Source organism: Notolabrus celidotus, chromosome 21, assembly GCF_009762535.1.
Source record: "Notolabrus celidotus isolate fNotCel1 chromosome 21, fNotCel1.pri, whole genome shotgun sequence".
Lineage (NCBI taxonomy): Eukaryota > Metazoa > Chordata > Actinopteri > Labriformes > Labridae > Notolabrus > Notolabrus celidotus.
Window position 1 is genome coordinate 24,115,632 of NC_048292.1, and position 27,482 is coordinate 24,143,113.

Below are 27,482 nucleotides of genomic sequence, written 5' to 3' on the forward strand. Positions count from 1 at the left end.
GCCGTAACAAACAATAATACTAATACTAATGATCACCATCAAAGTTGTAATATTCTTATTCTTATTCTTATTCTTATTGTTGTTATTAAAGAAACTTTATTGTCCCAATTTATCATCGGGGCTATATGCTACTGACATAAATGACAACATACAACATAAAATACAGTGAAATAAACAGAGGTAAATAAAATCTGGACAAAATACGGATCAGAGATCAAATATTTAATAATAAAACAAAGACAAATAACTGTGAAGAGGGAAAGAAAAATATGATGTTATGAAGACGCATATAAAATAGAAAACATTTTTACAACATAAATTCAATAAACTAAGTTTATGAAATAAACCATGCTGAAGAGGTCTTCATCTTCTGTTTAAAGATTTCAGCACTACACACTGTCCTTACAGCTGTATTGGTTCATACACTGTTATCATGTGCTTCACAGTAATTCAGCTGATAAGTTATAAAAGCATGCATTTGTGTCTCAGTGTGTCGCAGAGAGAAAAAGTTGCGCTTTTTGAGATGATAGAGATAGATAGAAAGAAAGTTATGATTTGAGTCAAATTCCACATCAAGGTTAGTATTTATTTTATTATGACACAGTCTCCTTTCCTGTATCACTCGTGTAATTTATAATCTATTAGGAAGTATAAGTTGATCCCTGTCAGTTTGAGGCATTATTTAATCTAATATTGTGTTATCAGTGCAGTCAGGTAACATCATAATGGTTTTATTTTCTCACCAAAGCCTGGCTGCTTCTGCACATCTGTAGAAAGATTTGAAAACGTATTTTCTCACCCATAACTTAAAGCCTAATTATAAACTTTACATACAGATAATGAAGCTTATGTACTTGAATACGGCAAAAATAAGATTTCCTTCTTGCAACATTCTTCTGTTAATTTACATATCAATGGAGTCATTCTCTGCAGGCTATTTGACATACAGCAAGGCTAGGTAGCAAACATTTGAACCATACAGAAAAAAGCTTGGTTCTAATGTGTGATGTAAGCTGCTGGTTACTTGAGAGAGGTTCATTTCTTAAACACTCCTCCTAATTTGAAATACATGTTTTTATAATTAATGATGTAACTACACTTATGAGCACATATTCAGCACTTTGCCTAAGTTATGTCTTGGGGAACACTTTATGACAGTTAAGTTGTTCCACCTTAAAAATAACAGGTAGGAACCCAAAATCCACAAACTAGAAAATAAACTGACAATGAGAGGCATGCATGGCGGCCGCCAGCTGCCCAGAACCACCGGGCATTCTGGGATTCTCCAAAATGCCCACTTGGCCAATCTGCCCCATGTAATGTAAAATAAAGTGGACAGTGTTCTTTGCCCATCATCACTCTCAAATTATAAGCTGTGTTTGTCACATGAATTCAAAACTAACTAAAAACCCAAATATAGTATATCTAGAATTTACACCCCTATCGCTTTCCATACTTTGCTTAAAAGTAATTTAATCTAGATGGTAATATCAGAAATCTGTAGGAATGAATACAAGAATAATTTTAGAGGTTCACTGTCTTGCTAGCGTGTGGAACTTTCTGTAAAGGTCCTATAATGTCTGAAAAAAGTATCATTTTAATAATTTTGAAGCCAGCTAAAATGTGTAAAGTTCTTCGTGTGTCCTCACAGTTTACTGTGAACCACTACCGTGCTCCTGTTCATGTCAAGAGAGCCTAGATTCTGTCCGTGTTTTTCTCAGCACTTATTCACTTCTGAACAAAAGCAAAACTGTACGTCACATTAACAGGAACAACTGGACAGTTGTTCTTAAGACAGTCAGAGAGCGACCTTACACAACACCATAATTATACAGACATACCCAAGTAATAAACTGCTTTTACTTTCAGCCACACCTGCATAACAACTATCATAATATTGAACTTTGCTTATCACAAATCTAATAAGATGAAGGGGGAAGGGCGTGGCAAAGGTTGTTTAACTTGAGTGTACACAATAATAACAGAAAGTTAAAGAAGTCCTTCAAACAAGCACACACTCATATATATACAATGCATTTATAACAATGGAAATGACAGATAGATTAAAGACCGGACTAAGAAAGAAATCAAAAATTACAGTCCTTTGAAAAATTGTATTTTCTTCTCCTCGTGTAGTCGTTGATAAATACTATATTCAACCTTTCCTGAATGAAGTCCAGTTCCTAGACCATTATATTTGAACCGTTCAAAGTAATGACTCCAGTTTCCATCGTTGTCTATTCCAAACCCAAACACACTGACCTGGGAACACATACAGAGAATATAATTAGTAACATCTTTTTGTTATCTGCTCGTGGGGTAACTGTGGCTCAGCTGTGGAGTCACTCGTCTCACAATCAGAAAGTCAGGGCCTGGTTCTGCTGTCCACAAGCCAATGTTTTCTTGCGCAAGAAACCTAACCCTATCAGCGTAGAGTGTAGTGTGAGTGTGTGAACATGACATATCATTCTTTATCTTGTTATTTGCATCAGTACAGATGTACTTCTTTTTTTTATTTCTTTATGTAAAAGAAACAAACACCAAACCCATTTCATCAGCTAGATTTTCACCATTACGAACATTTTATTAATAAAAGTGATATCTTGCACCACCATAACCCTATGAGGTCATGGGGATGGTTGGCTTTGAGTTCAATAGACCCAACAGTATAGAGATTGTGAAGGGCAGAGGTCACTATAGTACAACTATGACAGGGATTAAACAAAAGTTTACTGATACTCAAGCATTAGAGCTTTCAAAAAGATACTGCCTCCAGTATTTTAGAGAAGAAAAAGTAGCAAGGTAACATACCAGCATTTTAACTTGTGAATATAACACTAAGAAGGTAGGTGTTGTTTTTCAGCAAAACAGTTTCCCTTTTCCAGTTTTCTTGCTAATTCAGAGTAAGCTCGTCGAGATACTCATTAAAATTACTAAACACAGCACAAAAAGTAAGGACATCAGATTATTTCTTTGATGTAACAATGCTTCCTGGCAATAAAGTTTATACTATTGAAATAGAGCAAAATGTGTATGGAACATGCATTTGTGGAATGAGCAGCAGAGCTGAGTATGTGGGTTGCAGCCATAAAAAAACTTGCTAGGCAGTTGACAATGATGTTCATATGAAACAGTAAATTGTGAGGCTGTTTGTCATGTGCATACTTGATTTATTGCTCAGAATGCTCTGACTTTTTTACCTGTCTTTGAAACCCCCTGAGTATTTCAGAGAGGCTTAGCTGTTCTTCATGCAGCTTCAAATTATCTACCAAACACAAATTTACTTTCTGTGCTAGGTTTAGGTATCTTCTTTTGTAACACTCATTAAGAAACATAGGCTTTCCCCAAATGGTAAGGTATATGTAAATCGTAAGCACTTGCTGTGCCACAGTGCAACTAACATATTAGTGAGAATGCTAAATTACAATATAAAAGATTTTACTATTTTATTGTACGACTCTAATCTTGCAATTTGTATTTATCGCCAGGCAATCTTCACTGACCATGCCTCTGCTGGAGAATCATGATTTGTTGCTCTTTTACTGCCAATAACTGTCGGTAGCATGCAAAAACTGATGTGTGATTTAGACCTACCTCATCACAAAGTACCAAGCTGAGAACCACAGTCATGAAGCCAGTCGACCCGTACCCGTCCTTCTTGTACAGCCACACGTCATAAACATATTTCATGAAAGCTGGACTGAGGATCATCACCTGTTGGAAGTCACAGTTACTCTTAAACTGCCGCTTGAAAAATGTGTTCTGCAGTGAATGCACAACACCATGATGCTTTGAGGATTAAAACACCCACCTTGTCCTTGTATATTCTTCTGGGTGACTTCACATTCCTGATGGAGGTGATATCAAACATTAAATGCAGCATAAAGTGACATGGTAGTATGTAATGTAAGTCTGTCAGGTAAAAATATGTCATTGCAAAAAAAACAAAAGTTTACAAAAGTAAACACACATGATTGGAAACTTATCCTAAACAAATATGCCATTAGTCTTATTCAACAGTAGACACCTGCTGCTAGCTGGGTAATTCTGGTCTGTATTTTGGCCTGATAAACATCAGATTGTTTTTTTAGGAGTTACTGCAGCTGTCATATTACACATAACTTGTGTTTGTGCAGTTTCCATAGCTGAAAAAGTGTATACCAACAAGTGTATAGCATGTGTCCATCAATACGATGGGCTAGGATGTGCTATTTTGTTATACATGGCTAGATTCAATTTAGAGTAGGGCTGCCAAACGCTTGATTTTCAAAGCAAGATCAATCGCATGATTGTCCATAGTGAAATCGTGATTAATCACATATTAATTGCACCTTTTTTATCTGCTGTAAAAGTAGCTGATAGGGATATTTACCAAACAATCACGAAGACCGTTCAGAAAACTCTCCTCAATAACCTCAAAGGCACTGTATGCTCAAAAAATATAAATGAGTGACTCAGCAGATTGAGCTCGTATCTCAGCCTCTGTGGTGACCACCTGATCGTCACTCTGTATTTCACTATCCCAGAGTTTAACAATAATCCATGACTAAGTTGGGTGGTTTGCTAACTGTTTAACAAGCAGAACCAAAGCTGTTCAGTTAGAGGGTGCTACCTCAGATGTGTTACAAATCCATAAGGTGGTACCACAAGGTTCAGTTTTGGGCCCACTATAATTTACTATTTCCGTTAATGGTTTGTCTACAGGCATTGTTTATTGATTGACAGACAACAGCGTTAATGAACACTTACTCTGGACTCATAGCTGTACGAAGCCACTCATAATCATGTATTTTGAATGGAAAAAACAAAACACAGGTGGTGTTTTCCACACGAGGTGCACTTTCTGGATACAATACACGATGAGTTGTTTTGGTCCCAACATCCTCTTCAAAGCCTTTGGTAACGCCTCTGTTGATTCTAAATGAAACAAGGGAAAACTTATCATGAAGTAAAAAACTAATGTTACTGCATTTGTTTACAGGTAACAGCAATCTTCCTATTTAATGCCATATGGATGAATTACCTTATCACAAAATCATGATGGTCGATCAGAGATCCATAATGTGATCCTTTCAAGTTACCAGAATTACCAACCACAGCACAAGTCCTGCAGCGTCCAGGACTGGGTTTCATAACTTCCAGAGAGGGGGGGATCATCTGAAACGTCTTCTCAACTGTCATCTTGAAGTAAGTAAAGTTCTCCCTAGAACCCTGTATGGGCTAAACAGAGGGAGGAATATTAATTGCATTTTTATTGATCCTACACTTAACAACCAACTACAAGTATTCATGCCTCATGACCATTGAACTACTTTACAGCTGTAATTCACAATGTCACATGATGTCAGTGTAGAGGTCAATAATAAAATAAAGCCGCAAGTGGCGATGAACGGGTCCTCGCACATCTTTCGCAACCGCTTGATATGAAGCAGGATCTGCCTGATATTCAGCAGGTGTTGCTGTGAATTAGGCCTATGCTCAAACCGTGGTCATTAGGGGGGAACGGTACACCAAAATATCAGTTTGGTTCAGTACCATATTTTGAAGCTTCAGTTCAGCTGTTTTCGGTACGGTAAGGGGAAAATAAGTAACACATAGAATTTGTTTTCCCTTATTAGGAACTTAAAGAACTTTTACACACTGTCTAAAGTGGAGCATTATCAGTTGTGGCTTGTAAGCATGCTCAGATTTTTTAGACTTTTTTACATTTAAAATGAAATATAATCTTAAAAAGTATTATGCAAAAAATATTGATTAAACAGAATCATGGAGAACCCCCTCCAAGCACCAAATGCAAGCAGATTTTTAGTTCGGTGAGTAAATGTCAGAGGTCTATTCACCACATAGCAGTTCAATATCTATACCAGAATAGTCACTTTATAATAAATACTACGCTTAAAGTGTAACTAAACCTCAAACCACTTTTTGCTAGCTGAAAACATATTTATATAGGGATTTAGTAGTGCTGTTAATCAATGTGGGTCTTGATCCCAGCCGTTGAGCATAAGTATTAAAATTCCTCAAATTGTGTTGAAAATGTGTTTAGAGACTGCCATCTGCAGGTTGAAACCTGACTACTGCAACAGAGTTTTTCTGATGGTTGGCTGAGTTCATGGTGACGTATTTCATCCGTGCGTCTGACATTGTACCCTATATAAACTACCTCACCACATTCCACAAACTGTGGGAGTGAATTGGATTCAGAGATTGTGCGGATTGAGGATAACTGTTGTGACTGTGTGAGTATTTGGATTTAATCATTAGCATAGGTAATATTGTATGTTACATTGTTATTACATTACGTATATATATGAATATTTTAGAGTTGTAGCTTTATAGTGTTTTTAGGAAGTTCATTAGAGTTTTCCAGCTGTAGTTTGTAGATTTTGTCAGTTGTAGTTAACTGACATTGAATGTCGGTTAGGGTTAGCTTGTAGTTTAAACCATGCTTTTAGCAAATTAAGCTCATAATTTACAGCGTTTTGGTGTACATGCAGCCCGGCTCTCCTGCTGCTTCTGCTGTATGTTAGTGCTCTGAGAAGTTGGGATGACACACAAACATATGCACACAAATGCACAGACAGGAACGTCCAGCCTATCCGCTAAAACCGGGTTTGGGGATTAAGACTTTATGACAGATCTATTACCTAGATGCTCATTCTAGTTTTGTTTTCCACTAACCTGCAAGAGGCTTGATATTTTTTTTTTTTTCGCAAGAAGCGATCTACTGAGTACTCAGTGCGTTCTCTGCTCCATACAGCCACAGACACACACACACATACACACACCTACACACACACATACACACACATAAACACACACACACACACACAGCTCCTCACTAACATTAAAGGCTGATTTATACTTCTGCGTTGAATCAACGGCGTACCCTACCCCTGGGGTCCTCGTAGCTCCCGTACCTACGCCGAGGCCTAAGCACGTAGCTGACGTGCACCTCCTCCAAAATATAACTACAAGTAGAATCGACGCGGACCGCAAGCGCTGTGCTTGGTCTGCTCGGCGGCATTGTCTTTCCCGCATTCACAGCACTTCCGGGATCCCGGATATCGGCCGCACATCGGCCGTGTATTTCATCTTCTCCTCTCTATTCTTCATGTAATCATGTCTGTATGATAAACAGCAACATGTATCAGCTGTAGATTAACATCACACGCTCTGAATCTCTGTGGAAAAGTAAACAGAGATCGTAGCGGGGCCGGAAGCAGGCGACCGACTATCAGAGAGACCACACTGCCCTCATGCGTTTCAGCGGAGAAGTGCTGCGTGACATGGACATATCAACACACAAGTATGTGGGGCTCATGTCCGCGTTAGCCCCTGCTGCATAGGGGAGACGCAGAAGTATAAGTCAACCTTTACACACACCGTTCCTCATTAACACACACCAATGATCACAGGTAACCACTGTTTGAGCTTACAGCATTTCACTGACCTCAGGTAATACAACTTGTTTTGAGGTATTTATTGAGAAAGTCACTGAACTGAAACTGAAAGTTGTCTGTAGCGTACCTGATGGGCTTGGCACTTATGGGGACCTTGGATTTGCATTACCTTTAGGACTGCGCTGTACTGTTTCGGTACACGTCTGCAGGGCCGTACCGAAACGGTTTGGTACGAATACATGTGCTTTTACAGCCCTAGTGGGCATACAACTGTAGCTTTAAGCATTGCAGTACTTTCACCAGTAGGTGGGGTTATGAATTGAAGGAAGTAATTATCTGCAGGATTGTTTGTCACGGATCGTTATAAAAGCAATTGTGATCAGAAGCATGTTTAAAACACTTTATGAGAGTATATACCATTCATGTCTAGTAGGTGGCACTATTCCTATGAGCAAAATCTTTATGCAGACAAGTCAGGCTTGGAACATGACGAAATATGTAAAATTTGAAATAGATAGGAGATTATATGCTTAGGTCAGCACCATATATTTCCATAAGGTGGCACTATGGCTGTAGTATAGAAATGAGCCCATAGATGTGTTGAGGGGTGGACCCTGATCATGAGTATGTTGAAACAGATTAAACATTGTATGAAGGAGCTATAAATGATTCCTGTTTTATGGCGAGACATCAAAGTTTTAGGCGTCGCCAGAGACACCCTTCAATCACATGTCAAAGTCTGACCTGTGATGCTTCATGAAGGTGTGAAGGTCATTTCTGAGCACATTTGAAAAAGAAATGTTCAAAAGAGGAGAAGCTTTATATGACAAAGTAACACATGTGAATTCCTGTTGCCAGTAGGGGGCCCTATAATATATAGGTGAATATTTGCATACAGATGCGTTCAGCCTGGGACACTTATCATACATGTAAGTTTTGGTCCTGATCCAACATTGCATGTGAGAGATATTAAGGTTTAAATATACTAAAGGATTTTGCACAGTGCCAAAAACAGTGAAAGCCATGATGAATCACACTCCCAGGCCCACAAGATTTTGTTGACGTGGGATGTATACTTCTATTACCCTTTGACTCTTGAATGTGTCTACTATCTACTGGGCATCGTAGAACTTTATTGGGACAAAAATTGGAGGCTGGGTTCTCTTTAATAGGTACCCTGTAAAGAGGGTGAATTTTTACATTAAACTGAAGGTGGCGCTCTTCCTGTTGGGTTAAGGAAATGGGTGCAAGAGGCATTAATGTGCATATACAATTATGTGCATGTAGCTAAAAAAAAAAGTCCAGCTTTGAACGTCTGCCACGCCCACAATTTCCGAATACACGATTTTCCTCTGATTGCTTTGCATCTTCAACGTGTGTACATTTTACTGAGCATTGTAGAACTGTGATCAGAGACAAATTGCAGGCTGGTCTCTTTCAAATACATATCCTAGTGACTGCAGCAAAACAACAAAGATGACCACCTTGGCCAGCAGGGGCCGCTATAGATATTCCCGAAAATTAAGTACTCAATTAAAGAACAGATACTCAAAAATGTACTTTAGTAAATGTACTTTGTTACTGTCCACCACCAGATGTGGGACAGTGTCTTCTCATGATGGTGGTACCTACAGCATAATTTGAACACATTTAGCAACTGATCAGGTAGCACTACTAAAAGACTTTTAATAGTGGGACATAGGCCAAAGTTTGCAACCTGCAAAACGAAATAGAATAAATAAAATGGAATAAATTAAACAAAATAGAGTTTTCAGAGATGGTGAGGATATCTAACAATCCACAGTAAACAGGAAAGGAATATTGGTGCTGTGTCTGTAAAGATATGTTGCATTTACCTTCCACCACTTGAAAACGTCCTCGGTCACTGTGTCGTTTTTTGACAAAAAGGGTTTAGGAGAAGTACTGACCATCTCCCCAAACACTGAATCGACCTCTTTCAAACATCCGCCACTGAAGGAGGAATGGTAAGTAATCGTCAATGAGTATAGAGACAGCATACCAATGCAAAGGGTACATAGCTGGTAAAACACAGGTCTGGATGTGATTCGTGTCAGTCTGATGGGCATCTTTGCATCACAAAGCTCCTGTAGGAAGAACAGAGGAGATCTGTGGTTACAAGATGTAACATAACTCAGTCCCTCCAGGAAGTTGCGATTTCGCGATCGCAACTATCAGCGCAAATTCAACCAATCAGCGCGATTTCTGCACGGCCTTGCAATTTTATACAATTACCACAACTTTCCCGCAAATTTGACCAATAACCTTAATCTCAGCCCCTGTACGTCATCGGTTTTGTGATCAATTTCACTTCCTTGAAACAGAAACCTAAGTCCTCACTTGATCGGCACTTTTCAACAGCAAAACACGCAGAGAGAACGGGTGAAAAGCAAGGACAGCAGGCAGGACAAGTGACTATGACAACGTTGTTATTTATAGATACTCAAATAGCCTTGTAGTATTAATAAGCTATAGATCATATGTTTTTATTTTGTTGACGAGACTATGACAAGACGAAAACTTTAGTAGCGGACCGTCGGACATTAAGAATCCATGTTTTCCCTGCTGTGCGTCTAATCCTTAGAAATAAAAGTGATTCATTCCTGTGACAGGCTGAGTTATTATTTGAGGGGCTCAGTGTTTGCTTGGTCTCTACCTGCAGCAGGTGTGCTTTATGAACCAGCTCTCCCTGCCTCCATGCATCTGTCTCATCTTCATTGAGGATTTTTACCCCGGTGTGCGTTAGTGACAAAGACACAACCGGGGGATGTCTGTTTAATATTTGATGTTTGACGTCTTTGCTGCTATTACCGTAAAAAGCTCTGCGTTTAGAACTTGATTTATTCCAGTTTGGTGAAACATCAGACACATTTAGACTGATAACTAAGTTCATCATGGTGAAAGTACCAGGGAAGCATACAACAGATAATGACTTCTTAATAAATGCATGATGGATTTCAAAAAATTATCCAAACAACACTGACACACAGAGACGCTATTTGCTCTGCAGCGTCTATTTGTCTCATTTGCGCTTGTTTAGTGTCAAAAAGGCTGCCAATCCTTCAGTGAATCAGAGTGTAATATTCAACAAACTTACAGAAAGCATAAGATGTCACTTTTATTGTATGAATAACATGTCTATTTTTTTTATTGTCATATTTATTATGTCATGATTTCTTATTCTGTAATATCAATTGACAAGGTGTTTTTTAAAGTGATCAACAGCTTAGTAATAACAACAATGTTCACATTTACTGGTAAGACTGAGTCAGGACTTACTCTGTAAAAACTGTACACCAGTTTTTAAAAACTGTACACCAGGCTATGTCAATATTTGTTATAAGTCAATAGAATTACAGTATTATTCTGTAGATTTTTTCAAAAGAAAGACTTTTTTCTTACCTGAAAGGAGATTCAATTTCAAACAGACTTGCAAGGAAAGACGAACACGACTCGACTCTCAGTGATCCTGTTCCACAGTGACACCAACAGTAGGTGCAACACCTGTAGGAGGGCTGGCAGCCTGCCCCTTGTGTGTAATCATTACCAATGTGAACTTCTTCAGTTTCTGAATTCCTTGTGCTTCAGCAACAAAAAGTGTATTTGAAATTGTTAGTGGACAAAAAAGTCCATGTCAATAAAAATGCCTGAAATGATTCTAACCAGATCACACATCAAGTCAATCTGGTGGACTGTTTACAACTTAACTTCTTCCTGTTGCCAATTTGACAAAAATCATTCATTTCTAATAGCATTGGTAGACAACATTCATAATATTAATCTTAATTTATTTGGAGAGCACAAAACTTTAGATTTATAGCTGCCAGTCATTTAAGTTTATTAATCGAATTAATTTCAACTCATATAATAATTTAAGGTAAAAAGTAGATTAATTTAAGGTTAAAATATTTAGCTGTTTAGTATATAAATTGTTAAGAATTTGTTAAAGTGTGAAATAATCCATAGCTGAGGGAAGGTTCCAGAACATGAGAAAGGGGCGAATCTTAGTGAGATGCAGCTCATGCTTGCCATGCAGCAAGGTTAAGACAAGATAAGATATTACTTTATTGATCCCCGGGGAGGAAATTAATTTGTTGCAGCAACCCAGACATAGGTACAATCAAGTGGCCTCTGTTACTGTTTAACAGTCTGATGGCGGTGGGCACAAAGGAGCGCCTGAAGCGTTCAGTCTTGCACCGTGGTGGGATGATGCGTTGACTGAACGAGCTCCCCATCAGCCACAGCTCCTCATGGAGAGGGTGAGAGGGGTTGTCCAGGATGGCTCACGGTTTGTCCATCAACCTCCTCTCAGCCACTGACTCTAGACTGTCCAGTGGCAGAGAGGAGGAAGCTATTGAAAGGCCTGGGAAGCCAGAAATTAATATTACTCCCTTTCAGTTAATGCGGCCAATGAGTTCGCACGGCATGCTCAAAGGCACAGATGTGCCAAATAAATGCCCATAAAAGAAAAGGAACGCCTTGTGTCCGTGTTTTTTTACTGGATCACAAGATTGGTGGTTAATGTCAGACCAGACACCAGCCGAGAAAAGAGGACATCAAGTGGTATAATGATAGCAAAATATAGTAGGGTTGTTCAAATACCCAAGGAGCTGGGAATAGTTGACAAAGAAAACAGACACAAAGCAAACAATCCACTCAACAGTGTGAGCTTTGAGTTACATGTTTGAGGAAAATGCCAACAGAAAGGTTACTGGGAAGATTACCTAACACAGTTGCTTCAGTTGTTTGCTGCGAATCATCCGATCACCAGTTTGTCCACATCATTACGCACTGTCAAAAGTGCAGCATCAACAGTTCAGGCTTAAGTGCCTGAATAACAAACCATCTATGGGTTCCCTGCAGTTAAAAGTGTTTAAATTGATAAATGCAAATATATAAATATGTATTCTTTAATGTATTCAAATTTCTTCTGGAGCATTTAGTTTTAGCACATTTTGTTTGTTTTGTACTAACTTACTTTTTTTTATACACAACAGGTAATAAAAAGGGCAAGCCAGCATCACTTGTGGATCCAAAGGGTTGGGTATCCTTCTGCATTCTAAACAAATAGTAGAGAGACAGTCATAGACAGTCTCGCTTAGAGTTGTGTGCTATTTTATGTTCAATTTTTTATCTAATCTGTTGAACAGCAAACCCATATTTGAGAAATATCAAGATGTGTCAGAAAGTTTGTTTAGATGGTGACCATTCTATTCATTTCTGCCAAACATCAGCCTGTTGAATGTCTGTGCCTTACTGTTTTAGGGTTTCACTGCTTGTTTAAAAAAGGAATGTAATTACCAAAAGAAAAGGCAGTTGAATATACACTATGTATCAATGTACATGCACACACACAAACTAGACACTATTTTTTTATATTTTAAGCAGGGGACAGTGGACATTTCACCGCTTATTTTTTTCCATTAAACAACTGCAGCTAAGTCAAATTGTATAACTCAAGTATTTACATCAACCCTGAATATCATGTTTAAGCATTTCAAAAATGCTGATAAATTCTCTCGTCTTCTGCGAGGGTGGAGAGACTGGCAGGACACTTTGTCTACCTGTATGATTTTACATATAAAATACTGATGACAGTTTTTGATTATCTTTCCGGAAATAAAACTTAAACAGAGTCTCTAGTCCGATTATTCAGATGAAATTGTTTTACTGCATTAAATATAAAACTCACTTTATGTTTTTTTTTTTTTGTTTTTTTTTCTTTCTTCTCTTCTTTTCTTTTTTCTTCTTCTTTTTTTCTCTTTACTCTTGTCTGCATATATATTTCTGGTTTGTGTCATGTTTGTCACAAACTGTCAAATATTAATGCAATTTATTCTATTCTATTAACATTTTTCTTCTGTGCTTGTGACTGTGTGCATGCGACCATCACCTTCCCTCTTAGAACTCTGGCCTATCTTTTATTGACAGCTAATATCATGTTCTGTAAAAGAGGGCGTGCACACCCAGGTGGGCCAAAAAAAAATAAGAGAAAGTAAAAGAAAGATTACATAAGGATATACAAAGGGACAGGGAAAAAGAAGGACAGAGAGACCTAAGACACTTAGATGGAGAGGGACCATCTCACTGTTACCGGCACCAGACCTAGGGGAAATCTGGACCGGCAGCAAGGGTTACACAGGCTAGGGAACACTGTGTAGCCAAAACATAAACCGCTCTGTGGATTGATAAGGAGAGGACGAAAGTTAGCGTCTTGCTCAGGCTGGAGCTGGTTTATTTCTGACACAATTGCAAATCATTCAGTCACAGTACATCTGTTATCTCTCTGACTACAGTGCATTAAATTCATACTCCATACTTCATACTAAACAGTCTCACAAAGAAAATAATAAAAAGTGTAACTTAAATGACAATAAATAATATCAAGCATTCAGTCTAAAGTAAAATAAAAACACAAGCATCCAATCAATATAACAAATTCCATATAAACAAAACATGGCTTAACTGAAAATGTGCATCTGTACCAAAATAAAATAACCCAAAATACACATTCACTCTACTCTTATGCCTACAGTCAGTCACATTTTAACACATACGCACACATACGCGCGCACACACACACACAACATGGCGCGACAACGCTATTGTTAGCAAACTGACCGGAAATGTACAAACTAGTATGAATACGGTCACCTTCTACTCACTGCTACCTGGCAATTACTCTTAACAATATTTCAAACACATTCAGTAACGCTACAGGTTGCTAATGTCAGTTAAATACACTTATAAAACTACTGTGTACTACTGAAGTTCATGGACGGAACTACTAGCATGCCTCGAACTCGTCGTAACACTTAGCTCAACAATGAAACTCATTACACTTACTAGAGGTCTCAAAACCATATTCAAACAGTACACTTACTCTTACAACAACATTCACATTAGTTCCCGACTAAAGTCAAGGATAGAGAACCGAGTTTTGCAGTACCTGTGGATTGATAAGGAGCGTCTTGCTCAGGCTGGAGCTGGTTTATTTCTGAGCTGCGCATGAGCAGAGCGTGTAGCTAAAGTCTCCCTAGTGAATCCACAGCAGCACCAGAGCACCATCTACTGACGTGGTAGTGTATTACCATAATGAAAGGATTGTACAAAAAGTGTTAAAATAGGTTCAAATATAAACAAAAAATGGAGGGGGTGTCTGTTTAATAAAAACTTAGGATGCAGCATTTCCAACCTACTACATCACCATGACGTCAAAAAATTTTTTTTTCCGGTGATACTAATGATTAAGCAACCCTTAGTGTCCACAATCATTACTGAAGCTTGGGTCGCAGAGGGTTGCCGCCGTGCTGTGTTCTATTTGTGTAACAAGACCACCACTGGTGCAGATGAAACCACTTAGGTCAGATCAGCCGAGCGGTTCGGCCCAGCACCCGGGCCGCGAGAGCAGTCAGACCGAAGGACCCAACCCGCTGCGGGAGACCCAGGCCAGGGGACAAGCCAAGGACCCAGACCGGAAGCAAACAGGTACCGCCGGAGCACCCAGGGCGACCCCCAGGTCACCCAGCAGGAGGAAAGGGGGGCGAGGGGGGAGAGATCCCGCAGCCCCCCCAAGGAACACCTTCACAACACCGCCCCCACAGCCCCCCAAGACAGAGCCAAAGGAGCCACTAGGGCCGAGGGGGCCCGGCACCAGGAGCAGACAGCCAGGCAGCCAGGCAGGACCAGGACCAGAGCCCGCCAACCAGCGCCGGAGCGGGGGAGGGCGGAGGCGGCAGGGCCAATCCCCCCCGACCACTCCCCCCAACCACGCCCCCCACCCGCGCCCTTCGACTGATGGACCAGGCCGCGGGGGCATGGAGGGACACCCCAATGGCTGCCGTAGTAACACCCCCCCAGCTGCGCGCCACCCCACCCCCCAAAGAGGACCGCGAGGGAACCCCCAGGAAACCCAGCTCCGAGGGCGGCCGCGGACCAGGCCCCCGCAGGGGAGGGGACAGCAGGGGGACGGAGGGTGACAGGGACACCAGCCACCTACCCAGCCCCGATGGACCCCCAACGAGTAGGGCCGAGCCAAACACTAAGGCCCCGCCAAACCTGATCTGTGTTTGTGTCATATGATTTGAATTTTGTTTTTGTTTTTTTGTTGTATGCATGTTTGCTAGTGAGGTGCATTAAAATAGGGGGGATGGAAGGGAGGCGGGAGAGAGGGGGGAGAGCCGTAGTGAACTACTGCACCACAATCTGCCCCCCCTGAGTAAGACCCGTCCACCCAACCCACACCCCCACCCCCCACCCTAAGTCTTTACCTATATCAGTATCTAGTGAGGTGAAAACTCACTTTGAATCATGTTCTCATTTTTATGAAGCACTCAGTTGATACAGTCAGGGCTGCAGCTGAAATATAATGTCTAAAACTGTTGCACTCAACACACCATCAGGGGACAAACAGACTTATTATAGTCAGATCTATCTGACTATAAGCTCTAATGATGAGAAATAAGACGTCATTCAAACAGCTTTTGTCTGATCCCTCAGTTCTTCCTTCATGTTTCAAACACAGCTGTGTTGAAGTTAATCTGGATTATGTGTTTAACTTCTTCATATTTTTATAATATATCTAATATCAGTGCAGTGTTTGACAAATATGTGGATGTGTTGACGACAGGCTGTTCGTGTCTGTGATTGGTCACGTGTTGCCTTCTCCGCCTGTTCAGGGTAATTCTGGATTGACTCAACATGTTCATAGCCAGCTTCATGTGACAGTTTAGCGCGATCTCCTTTGTCAGGTTCAGTGAAGCTGGATCAGGGGAAGATATCTGGGATATGTTGAACTTGCTTCGTAGTTTATAATCCCTCTGATTCTATTGCAATAAACACAAATGGGCCACGTCAGGCCCACTAATGTTTTACCTGACAAATATGCTGAATTTGTTTGATGTTTTTTGTGTTGCTGCAGCCTCTGTGTCCAGCTGCTCTGCTGTCTGCAGGTGCTCCATGAGGTTGGGCTGACACACACAAACATAGGCACACAAACACAAAGACAGGAACACCATGCACCACTGTTTACTACTCTGAACGTCAAGCTACGCCGCTGAAACCGGGTTTAAGGATCAAGACTTTATGAGAGAGCGAGTAGCTGAGGCTCATTTTAATTTTGCTTTCTATGAACTCACAAGAGGCTTGATTTTTTTTTCTCCACAAGATAAAGCGATATACCCTGTACTGAGTGCACACTCTGTGCATCCCCTCCTACTCCTCACTGACACACACACCAATGATCACAGATAAACACAGTTTGAGCTCACAGGAAATTAAATCGTGCACTCAGCATGTGTGTGTGGTACTTCAGTTTTCAGTAAGTGTGGGAACTTTGGATTTGGATTACCTTTAGTGCCGTACTTTTATACCCCTAATAAAAACTGGACAAATGGAGGTCATAAGTGATAAGTCCCTAACACTGAACTGTCATTGGTACCTGATTTCAGATATACAGTAGGTAAGTACAAATAATGCAGTGGAAGCTAATACTTCCACTAAAGACCTATATAAACCCTGTCCACTTTTTCTTCCACCAAAAATGTCTTCTTAAGCAACAAGATCAGCAAATAGGGAAAATGTAATACTGTGTCCACAGGGGGCGCCAAATTCAACACACACTAAAAGTTCCTCACAGGAGCTTTAAAAGATTTCTGTGTTTAAATCTTAGCTGTCAGATATCGTTTACTCTACCTGAATCATTTTTACGGGTAGATGTGAATATATTTGTATTCAGTACACAGTATAATTAGTGGGTACACATTGGATTGTACTGGCATACAGTTGTGCTCATAAGTTTACATACCCTGGCAGAATTTATGATTTCTTGAGCAGTTTCTGTTGTCATTATGATATAAAAGAGTAAACACAGTTGTTTGACAATAAATGGCTTCACCCAACCACTAACCATGAGTGAAAAATATGCTTTTCTCTTATCATTCATATTCTCTGAAAAATGGGCAAAAAAATCACAAATTCTGCCAGAAAATGTAAACTTATGAACACAACTGTAAAACACAACATATTGTCATGTAAGGATTCTGAATCCTTTCAATTAGGCACATTTACCCAGGTCACCGGGGTGTAGATTGTAGACAGCGCTGGTATATGATACTTGAGACCGCACCTTTTTGAAGGTGACTGTCACCTGTTGTTTACTTAAACAGACATAATTGACCATGAACAAACAGCTCAGTCAGTCACATCCAGCATGTACTTAATGATATTTATCTAAGAGTTCAATTAAATGACAAGCCCTCTTCACAAACAAAAGCAGCATAACTGCCTGCTGTTTCTAACTTTTGTACAATTATTTTCTTTTTTTACTTAGTCATAATCAGCATACAGACATAAGAGCTTTGCTTTGATTTCAAGATCTCACCCTTTATCTTTTATCTTTATTCGGATCCCCATTAGCTTCCACAATGTGGTCGCTAGTCTTCTTGGGGTCCAGACATAACGATGATACGATACGATACGATGTACTTTATTGTCCCCGTAGGGAAATTTGTTTTCGACATCAGTGCTGCACATGCTCCCTGCTCACCACAATGACACAAGAACACACATAAATAAATAAGAAAAATACAATAAATAGTACACATTCATACACACAGCATGTGTAATAAAAAACAGTAATTTACAATCACAATTCAAAACATCTTAAAAGATATAATAAAATATTGCTGAACATGAAATAGGCCATAGCAACCCTGTGAAAAAATAATCTAAAGATAAATGGAAAATAATACAAAGATTTTTTCTTTTTTTTTTTTCTTACCCCTTGTTAGTTTATATTGTTTTCATTTCTGACTCTGATTTTGTTTCCTTTAATGTGAATTCGTGTATATATATATTTCTATCTGTGCGGTGTCCTTGAGTGCCGAGAAAGGCGCCTTTAAATAAAATTTATTATTATTATTATTATAAAACAGTCAGAAGATCAAAACAGATAATAATTGAATCTACCTCAAGCTTAAAACAAATCTTTTGATGACTTTTTTTCACAGATATTTTGTCCTTGAGTTTTCTATTTGCGATGGGAAGCGTATTCCAGGCAGTAAACCCTCTACATAAAACAGCTCGCATCAAGGAATTTGTCCTTGGGCTTGGTAAGGCCAGGAGCTATCTTCACTTCTTCTGTGTGTAATCCCCATGATGAGGACCCCTTTGGAAAACTGGCAAAGAGACCGTACGTACGTTTACTTTAGACACCACCCATTGAGTCTAGAGCGCTGAGGAAACACAGAACCACACAGTAACAAAGTACACTGACTTAAGTACAGTACTTGATGAAGAACGATTTATGCCATTGTAAATGTTTGCTCACCACACACAAACTTCATCACAGCCTACACAAATTCATCGTCTAACCTGAAAAGCAGGTCCAGGTATATAGCAAACGGATGTTTTATTCCAGGTGGACATTTTTAAGCAAGCTGTATGTGCTTCTAATAACTTATTTGGTGTTTTTATTCATAGTATACTTTTTATAGATTTGATATAATATTTTCTGAATAAACATAATTAACAGACTGCAACCAAGCATTGGGAAAATACATTTTGACATCTTTTTAAAACTACTTTGAATACCTAAGTATTTTAAAATCAAATACTCCTGTATTTTAACTCAAGTAATAATTTGACTGGGACACTTTCACTTGTATTGGAGTAATGTTTGAATAGGAGTCTCGATACTTTGACTAAAGTAATTAAGCCATGTTATGTGTGCGCCACACAATACTCTGTAATATTTTTATATAGAGAAAATGTTTCTATTTATCAGAATAGATAAGAATGGATACAGAGAATGGATTGCAGCTGCTAATAGCACCAGGATTTTGCATCACTTGCCCCCACTTTCTGCCCTGTCTCAAGGTTCAATTCACAAAACAAATTGCTCCCATGGGATTCAGGCTAAAAAACACTCAAACACTTCAGCAGCTCTGTGCAGTTCTCTTAAGTTTTACATCTGTCTGTGACCAAAGACTGTATAAATAATGGACGTGGTATCCGTGATGTCACCCATCTGTTCCTGAGCACTGTTTTGAAGCCAATCGTCGGCGGGAGCCATATTGGACATGTTGAACTCAACCTAACTTAGTGCGAGGTAAAGAGGTGGGGTTTGAGCCTCCTAGCCAACAGCTATGCGTCCCCGCCTGCCAGCCTCAAGAGATTCGCGATGAATTGCAGTCATTACACACTACATAGAAAACTGAAAACACAATGCTCAGGACATGAAGCTGTAGAAATCATGTTTATTGTTCACAGTATGCTAAATGAATTTAGCACTTGTATCCAGTAAAAATAAAGACAAATATAAATGAGAAGCACATTCCAGTGTAATCACAAAATCAAACAGAAGTGCTTACAGTATCTACAATCATTCAGCCACAGAATCAGGTCTACGTGCTGTCAGGCCACAGGACTTCATTCACACCAGAGGCCACATTCTCCCTGGCCAGGCAACAGGGGGAAAAGAAACCCTGGTGTGCCGGATCCACGCTTATATTGGTTTCCTCACATCATTAGCCACAAGTGTGATCATTTTTGAGTGGTTGTGTTTAAGCTGTGATACCTGTGCTTCAAATGTGTGTAACTTTTACTACCTGTGCTTACCATTATGCAGCACAAGTGCATCACAGTGCAACATGTGTTTTAGTGAGTGAGAATGGGTTTGAAGTTGTGTCTAACAGGTGAAAAGTGCTTCTGGTTTTACCAAAAGAGTGACTGATTAAATACAAGGGTTCAGACACTAAGAATTTGGTTCAGACAATAGGGTTTAGTGTTTTAGCAACTGAGAAATACTGTAATATCACTACCTCTGCATCCTCTATACTAATTTTAGAGAAATACTGCACTCTGGTGGACAAACAAGTTTTTACTAATCTGCTCAGTGAAGAAACTTTGAATAGACCAGTAAACATAGAATAGAATAGAATAGAATAGAATAGAATAGAATAGAATAGAATAGCCTTTATTTGTCATTGTCAGGCGTACCATGAAATTAGAATATATAATATAAAATATCTGTCTCCTAATGTTTGGTGATCTTCCTTTTTATTTATTAAGCGCAATACTTTGAAGATTCATAAGCATTAGTGGTGGAAGTCCGGCTGTCAGGGAACAGTTGTTCTGTCCATCTTCCTCTGCGGTCTATGAATTAAGCTGGAGTTGCAATAGTTTACACAGAGCTGCTACAGAATATGTTACACATGATATTGGAAATGAAATAATTTTTATCCATAGGTCCTCAGCTCATTAGCTCATGTGCCAAGAGTTGTCAACACAGCTGAATTAGCTTACATTTTGTCAGTTTTTGGGGGCTAAATGGCTTATTGGGATAGGACGAAAAAAACGTTGTTGTTCTTAACATCACAATAATCCCAAAAGGGTCACATACAAAGCCGAGGGCAACTGGGGCTCAGTGGGCAGAGTCGGAAGGTTGGCGGTTCGATCCCAGCTCCGGCAGTCATATCCCTACATGTCCTTGGGCAAGATCCTGAACCCCTAATTGCTCCCGCTGTTGTTCAGCGGTGTGTGATGTGTATGAATGAGGTTAACTAATACTGATGGTCCCTTATAGCAACCTCTACCATCAGTGTGCGAATGTTGTGTAAATGGGTGAATGCGTTGAGTAATGTAAAAGCACTTTGAGTGGTCAGAAAGACTAGAAAAATGCTATATACAGTGGGGCAAAAAAGTATTTAGTCAGCCACTGATTTTGCAAGTTCTCCTACTTAAAAAAATGAGAGAGGTCTGTAATTTTCATCAGAGGTACACTTCAACTATGAGAGACAAAATGAGAAAAAAAATCCAGGAAATCACATTGTAGGATTTTTAAAGAATTTATTTGTAAATGATGGTGGAAAATAAGTATTTGGTCACCAACAAACAAGCAAGAGTTCTGGCTCTCACAGACCTGTAACTTCTTCTTTAAGAAGCTCTTCTGTCCTCCACTCGTTACCTGTATTAATGGCACCTGTTTGAACTGGTTATCTGTATAAAAGACACCTGTCCACAGCCTCAAACAGTCAGACTCCAAACTCAACCATGGCCAAGACCACAGAGCTGTCCAAGGACACCAGGAAGAGAATTGTGGACCTGCACCAGGCTGGGAAGAGTGAATCTACAATAGGCAAGCAGGTTGGTGCGAATAAATCAACTGTGGGAGCAATTGTAAGAAAATGGAAAACATACAAGACCATTGATAATCTCCCTCGATCTGGGGCCCCATGCAAGATCTCATCCCGTGGGGTCAAAATGATGATGTGAACGGTGAGCACAAATCCCAGAACTACACGGAGGGACCTGATGAATGACCTGCAGAGAGCTGGGACCAAAGTAACAAAGGCTACCATCAGTAACACACTACGCTGAGAGGGACTCAAATCCTGCAGCTCCAGGCGTGTCCCCCTGCTTAAGCCAGTACATGTCCAGGCCCGTCTGAAGTTTGCCAGAGAGCACATGGATGATCCAGAAGAGGATTGGGAGAGTATCATGTGGTCAGATGAAACCAAAATAGAACTTTTTGGTAAAAACTCAACTCGCCGTGTTTGGAGGAAGAAGAATGCTGAGTTGCATCCCAAGAACACCATACCTACTGTGAAGCATGGGGGTGGAAACCTCATGCTTTGGGGCTGTTTTTCTGCAAAGGGGAAAGGACGACTGATCCGTGTTAAGGGAAGAATGAACAGGGCCATGTATCGTGAGATTTTAAGCCAAAACCTCCTTCCATCAGTGAGAGCATTGAAGATGGAACGTGGCTGTGTCTTCCAGCATGACAGTGATCCCAAACACACCACTCGGGCAACGAAGGAGTGGCTCTGTAAAAAGCATTTCAAGGTCCTGGAGTGGCCTAGCCAATCTCCAGACCTCAACCCCATAGAAAATTTGTGGAGGGAGTTGAAAGTCCGTGTTGCCCAGCGACAGCCCCAAAACATCACTGCTCTAGAGGAGATCTGCATGGAGGAATGGTCCAAAATACCACAGTGTGTGCAGACCTGGTGAAGACTTACAGGAAACGTTTGACCTCTGTCATTGACAACAAAGTATTTAATTGAACTGACAACAAAGTATTTAATTGAACTTTTGTTATTGACCAAATAGTTAACTTCCACCATAATTTACGAATAAATTCTTTAAAAATCCTACAATGTGATTTCCTGGATTTTTTTTCTCATTTTGTCTCTCATAGTTGAAGTGTACCTCTGATGAAAATTACAGACCTCTCTCATCTTTCTAAGTGAGAGAACTTACAAAATCAGTGGCTGACTAAATACTTTTTTGCCCCACTGTAAGTACAAGTCCTTCTATCATTTACAAACAAACACAACAATGAAAAAGAGACAGACATATAAGAGATAAAGATAAAAAAAAAGGATGAATAAAATACAAATGTGCATGTCAGTCAAAATGATCAATACAGAGTCACACTTGAGATAGAGTCCGTAGGAGAGGGTCAAGCAAAGGTTGAAGAACTGGGATATGCATGATCCCAAACACAATGGGCCTCATTCACTAATAAATGCGTAGAAATGTTCTTACTCTGCGCATAAAGTAAGTGCGTACGCAAAATCACCGTCGGCTTCATGACACGTGCGTACCAGCCAATTTTTTCTGACCACCTGGTGTTTATTTGTAAATCAGAATAATTCTAAATTAACAAGCATGTGCCTGCAACATGCAATCCACATACTACCACACCCAAATTCATCAATATAAGGTTGCTAAAGATGGCCCCAAAAGGAAAATAACCAAAGAATTTAACCTCGGCAGAAATAGAGGTGATTGTTTCAGAGGTTGAGGCAAGAAAATCAACACTTTTCTGAAGCGTGTCAGCAGGAGTCACCATGACATAAATTAAGCCTGGGTTTCAATTACTGAGGCTGTTAATGCTGTGTCCGAGGTTCACACCATGGCTCAGGTTAAGAAAAAAAAGACGAGCAGAACAGAAAAAAAGGAAGGAAACTGGAGGAGGGCAAGGACCTCCTGGTCAGCCAGCTCAGGGTGAAAGAATGTCTGCGATTATTGCAGACACCTCCATATCAGAAATACGTTCCCAAAATGAGGGTGAAAGTGATGATATTCAACCCTCGTCTAATGGTCATTCATGTAATGATTGTCGATATTTGCATTGGCTGTTTTTGTAATAGACAAGCGCAAATAAATCAGAAAGAAAACATGCCATGGCACTCTCTTCTTAATGCATGGGCTGCAATGTCTTCAAGCAGGGCTAGATCTGCCATCGTTTACTTTCTTGGGCATAAACGGTAATCAGTTTTGTTCACTGCACGACCTTAAATAGGCTCCAACTAATCAACTGGTTTTGGCAACAGATGCGCTAATTCATGGCACTGTTGGTGGGAGTGGTCGACGATTTAATTAACATAAAAATGTGACATTTTAACGTGTACATTGTTAGATTTTTTGTTGTAAAAAGAGTATTTAATTAAGATTCAATATTTTAAGTATGCTAAGGGTGGAAAGGCGTCAAATTCATGGTTATTTAATACATTAAATCAATTCACAGTTTTAATTATTGAATTCTATTAAAGGCTTTTTTCTTTTACTGAAAGTGCTTTAAATATGTCATGCATATAGTTAAAAGTGTATGTGTTTACGTTTTCTGAGAAAGTTAGTCGTCATCATTTGTGCGTACGCATGGTTTGAGGAAGTTCTATTTTTGTTTGCAGTGTAAGAATAAATTCAAGTACGAATATATTGATGAATCCCAGATTTGTGCTTCAAACGTTCATACGCACGGTTTAAGCACATATTTGTGCGTACGCATTGTCAGTGAATGAGGACCAATGTGATTCGAGACAGTACAACATTGTTTCATCCAGTGCATTACAAGACAATCTAGAGCAGTCAGTTACCCCCAGATAGCTGCATTTCAGTCTTCGAAAACTCTTTAAAATGTCCCTATTTCTTAAGAAACTAAAGATGCTGGATTTCTTCAGGAATAGACAGGAAACCATATCGGGAACAAGTTGTGTGTTATATATCCCAGAAACCTAGAAGTTTAGGACATGACCAGAAAACATGACCAAACTTGCACTTATCTCAGGTGGAAGAGACAGAGGGAAAAAGTTTATTAAACTTGGTCTTGGAAAGGAAGAAAAATGCTTTTTAAGCAAAAAGCTGAAGTTTTATTAAAGTTCAAGCATTAATACAGAATATAATAAACAGTCTCATTGACTTTTCACAAAGTTTATCAGAAGTGATCAGCAGGTAACCACAGAAATACAACGGCACTCAGAAATCCAATTTGATCTTGGTATAATCTCATCTTCAAACACACATTTTATTCATGCAACTCTGCCCCCTGGAGGCAAATATGGAAGAGAGCAAAAAAAAAAAAAGTTACATTCGGGTAAAAAGACCAACTCCACAGGTTGCTGTTCTGCTCATCAATGGTTTCCTCTAAGAAATAAATGACAATGATTATTTAACTCCTTAAAGTCAGGATTAAGTGTTCAGTTTGAATTTCAGAAAGCATTTTTCAAAATGTTTACCCACTGACACAGCAATTTATCTTCAAAACACCATGCTCTACTTTTCGAATGTCAGTCAGTGTGTGTTTGCATGGGTTTTGTATTTGTGTAGCTGTATGCTCTGTATATGTAGGTGTGTGTTTTGAGCTTGTTTGTCAAAGTGTGTGTGTGGCCCTTCCTGTCAGGGATCTTTTGGGCTGCTATGTTGACACACGTGTGCTCACAGTGACAACTGTGGGAGGTGAAAAGGGCTGTGCACGTCATATGTCATGCTATCATCACTGCACGTATGTTAAGACAATCCCTTTTAAGACACACACACGCACACACACAGGGGAAAGGTGTAGTTAGGTGGAGGTTAGAGAGTTCACATTCCACAGATAGAGAACATGAGTCCTGCCCTTGAATGAAACTCCAACAACACTGTCAGCTGCAGGAACAGCTTTGGTTATATGTCTGCTGTTTGTTTGCACCACCTTCTTTTCTCACATGAAAAATGTTGCTTTGTTTAGAGCAGCTGCTTTTATTCTCTCATCACTTTCCTGCTCAGCCACTTCAATGTTTGATAGGTTTAAAAGGTGAAAGGTCAAACCCAGAAATATAACCTTGACAGGAAGGTGGCAGGGCCCATGCAGGTGGCGGTCGATCAGACAAAGTGTTCGGCAGATCCTCCCTCACTTGCTAAGAAGCGTGTCATCTGCTGCTCCGGAAACAATAACATTCTTTTACTCAGACTTCTTTTGGTCCCCGATGGCCCCTCCTTTAATCACACGGACAAAAGCTCAAGGAGAAGTAGGAGGGAAGGAAAAAAAAGATTCCTCTTGATAAGGACGGCCGCTTAGAAACTTCCAGAGGCCCTGTCCATTTGTTCAGCTGCCTGATGGAAAAGTACCAGGCTTTGGCCCGCCACCCACTCACCGGCCCGTACAGGGGCATTTCATCCTCCTGAGCTGCAGCTCTGTGTGTAGAATTAGCACAACTCAATTTGTGAAAACAGCTGGCGCATGACGTTCCATCAGATGAATCCTTGTTTTTGCAAAAGCTCACAAGGGACAACTTCTCATCATGAGGGATGACTCAGCAAAAAAAATGTAGAAGGATTCTGAAATATCACAACAAAACAGATTTGTATCAACGTTTTCTGCCCTGAATTTCTTAAAATTGTTGCTTGTAGTGAAGACGCCGCATAATGTTATCAACCAGCTCTGCTCTCATTTTTGGTTTACTGAACTTAAAAATATTCAAAGTTGGATTTTGTTTGTTTCATGGTAAAAAAGAAATGAAAATCTGAGTTCAAAGTTATGGCTTTCCTTTGAATTTTGGGCCTGAGAACTGAGTGTATGCCTGCACCACACACCTGATGGACAAAGTTAGCCCCTTGCTAATGCTGCTTTAAATGGATAATTCAGGTTTTTTTATGTGGGGTTTTAAGAGGTATACTCATCAATAGTAGGAGTACATTGCAAAGACACTACCGCTGTGAGCCGCATTGTGTAGATTCCAAAATAATGTGTTGTTTCTTCTAACAATCGCTAACCAAAACAGCTAATCTCTAAAGGAATAAGGTCAGTTTTACAGTAAAGAAATAGTCTATAATCAAAAATGTGTCTATATCAAGGTGAAATATTTTTAAAGTGACGTGAGTCTGCTTATTTGTCATAATTCTCATTAATATGAACATTTCAATTGGAGGTAACATTAGACGAGGTGAACAGGACTGCTGCAGGAATATTTATGTTGTTGTTTGCAGTCCTCATTTAGCTCTCCTTCTCAGAGCTTTGACACACCTTTAAACATAAATAAGGCAAATGCCACAACTTTTAACACAGTTGCTATTATCACTACCTTTTATGGTTAAAGTGTCTTTGTAGAGATCAGAAGCTTAGAGATGCTCTCATTGGCTTTGCTGCTGTTGACTGGATTGTAAGGAAGAATCCAATATTAAAGTATCCTACATGTTGTTCAGCCTACTGAATTAGAATCCAAATGGGAACTAACGTTTTTGCCAAAATGTCAACAAGCTGAAGTGAAATATGCAGGATTCTTTTCCATGGATTGACTTCATATGATGTGTGTGATCAGGGCACGTATGCACGTCCAGCCATTAGCGATGAAACCGGGCCGTTTGTACTAATGGTAGAAAAAAATGGATTAGCGGTATGCATGAGCCAGGTTAACCCCCAACAAAGCATTACATTGAAGACCCCACCATTACAGGTGCTAACGGCAGGATTACCACACCTGTTAGTCTGTTTAAAGGATGGAGGACATCGTGCTTATGCGTTACTCCTCGTATGTTAACTTTGACGATTGACTTGCTGATAATAGCTGTTTGTTCATTCTATATTCTTGTAATAAAATGTCCATTTCTCCTTCTGCTGAAATGTTGTTTTTTTCTTGATCTTCTTTCAGTCACACCGGTGCCGCTTGCAATGTTTATGGTTGTTTATGCGCAGTAGGCATGCACAATTTGAATTAGCTGGATAGGGGTTTTCCAGGAGGTTCCCTGGACATTTGACGTTTTGCACCAGCCTCGCTTTCACGGCGCAATTAGTTAATTGGC

General features: G+C 39.7%; 1 protein-coding gene across 1 annotated transcript; it reads right to left on the reverse strand.

The window, feature by feature from the left end:
- Window positions 1-47: 47 nt before the first annotated feature.
- Window positions 48-9,590, reverse strand: LOC117805321 (CMP-N-acetylneuraminate-beta-galactosamide-alpha-2,3-sialyltransferase 1-like). The gene is made up of 6 exons (XM_034674004.1): window positions 9,260-9,590; window positions 5,024-5,220; window positions 4,750-4,917; window positions 3,812-3,848; window positions 3,595-3,714; window positions 48-2,262 (listed from the first exon to the last, which is right to left on the reverse strand). The coding sequence occupies exons 1-6, from the start codon at window positions 9,488-9,490 to the stop codon at window positions 2,095-2,097; spliced, it is 921 nt and encodes a 306-aa protein (XP_034529895.1). The 5' UTR covers window positions 9,491-9,590; the 3' UTR covers window positions 48-2,094.
- Between the last annotated feature and the right edge of the window lie 17,892 nt (window positions 9,591-27,482).

Bases quoted from the DNA above. Each gene is read 5' to 3' on its own strand.
- LOC117805321 (XM_034674004.1), bottom strand. From the start codon at position 9,490: ATGCCCATCAGACTGACACGAATCACATCCAGACCTGTGTTTTACCAG. The intron at 4,918-5,023 runs GTAATTCATCCA...TGTTTCATTTAG, and splicing joins CATCATGATTTTGTGATAAG to AATCAACAGAGGCGTTACCA. The intron at 3,715-3,811 runs GTGGGTGTTTTA...GACTTCCAACAG, and splicing joins GAAGAATATACAAGGACAAG to GTGATGATCCTCAGTCCAGC.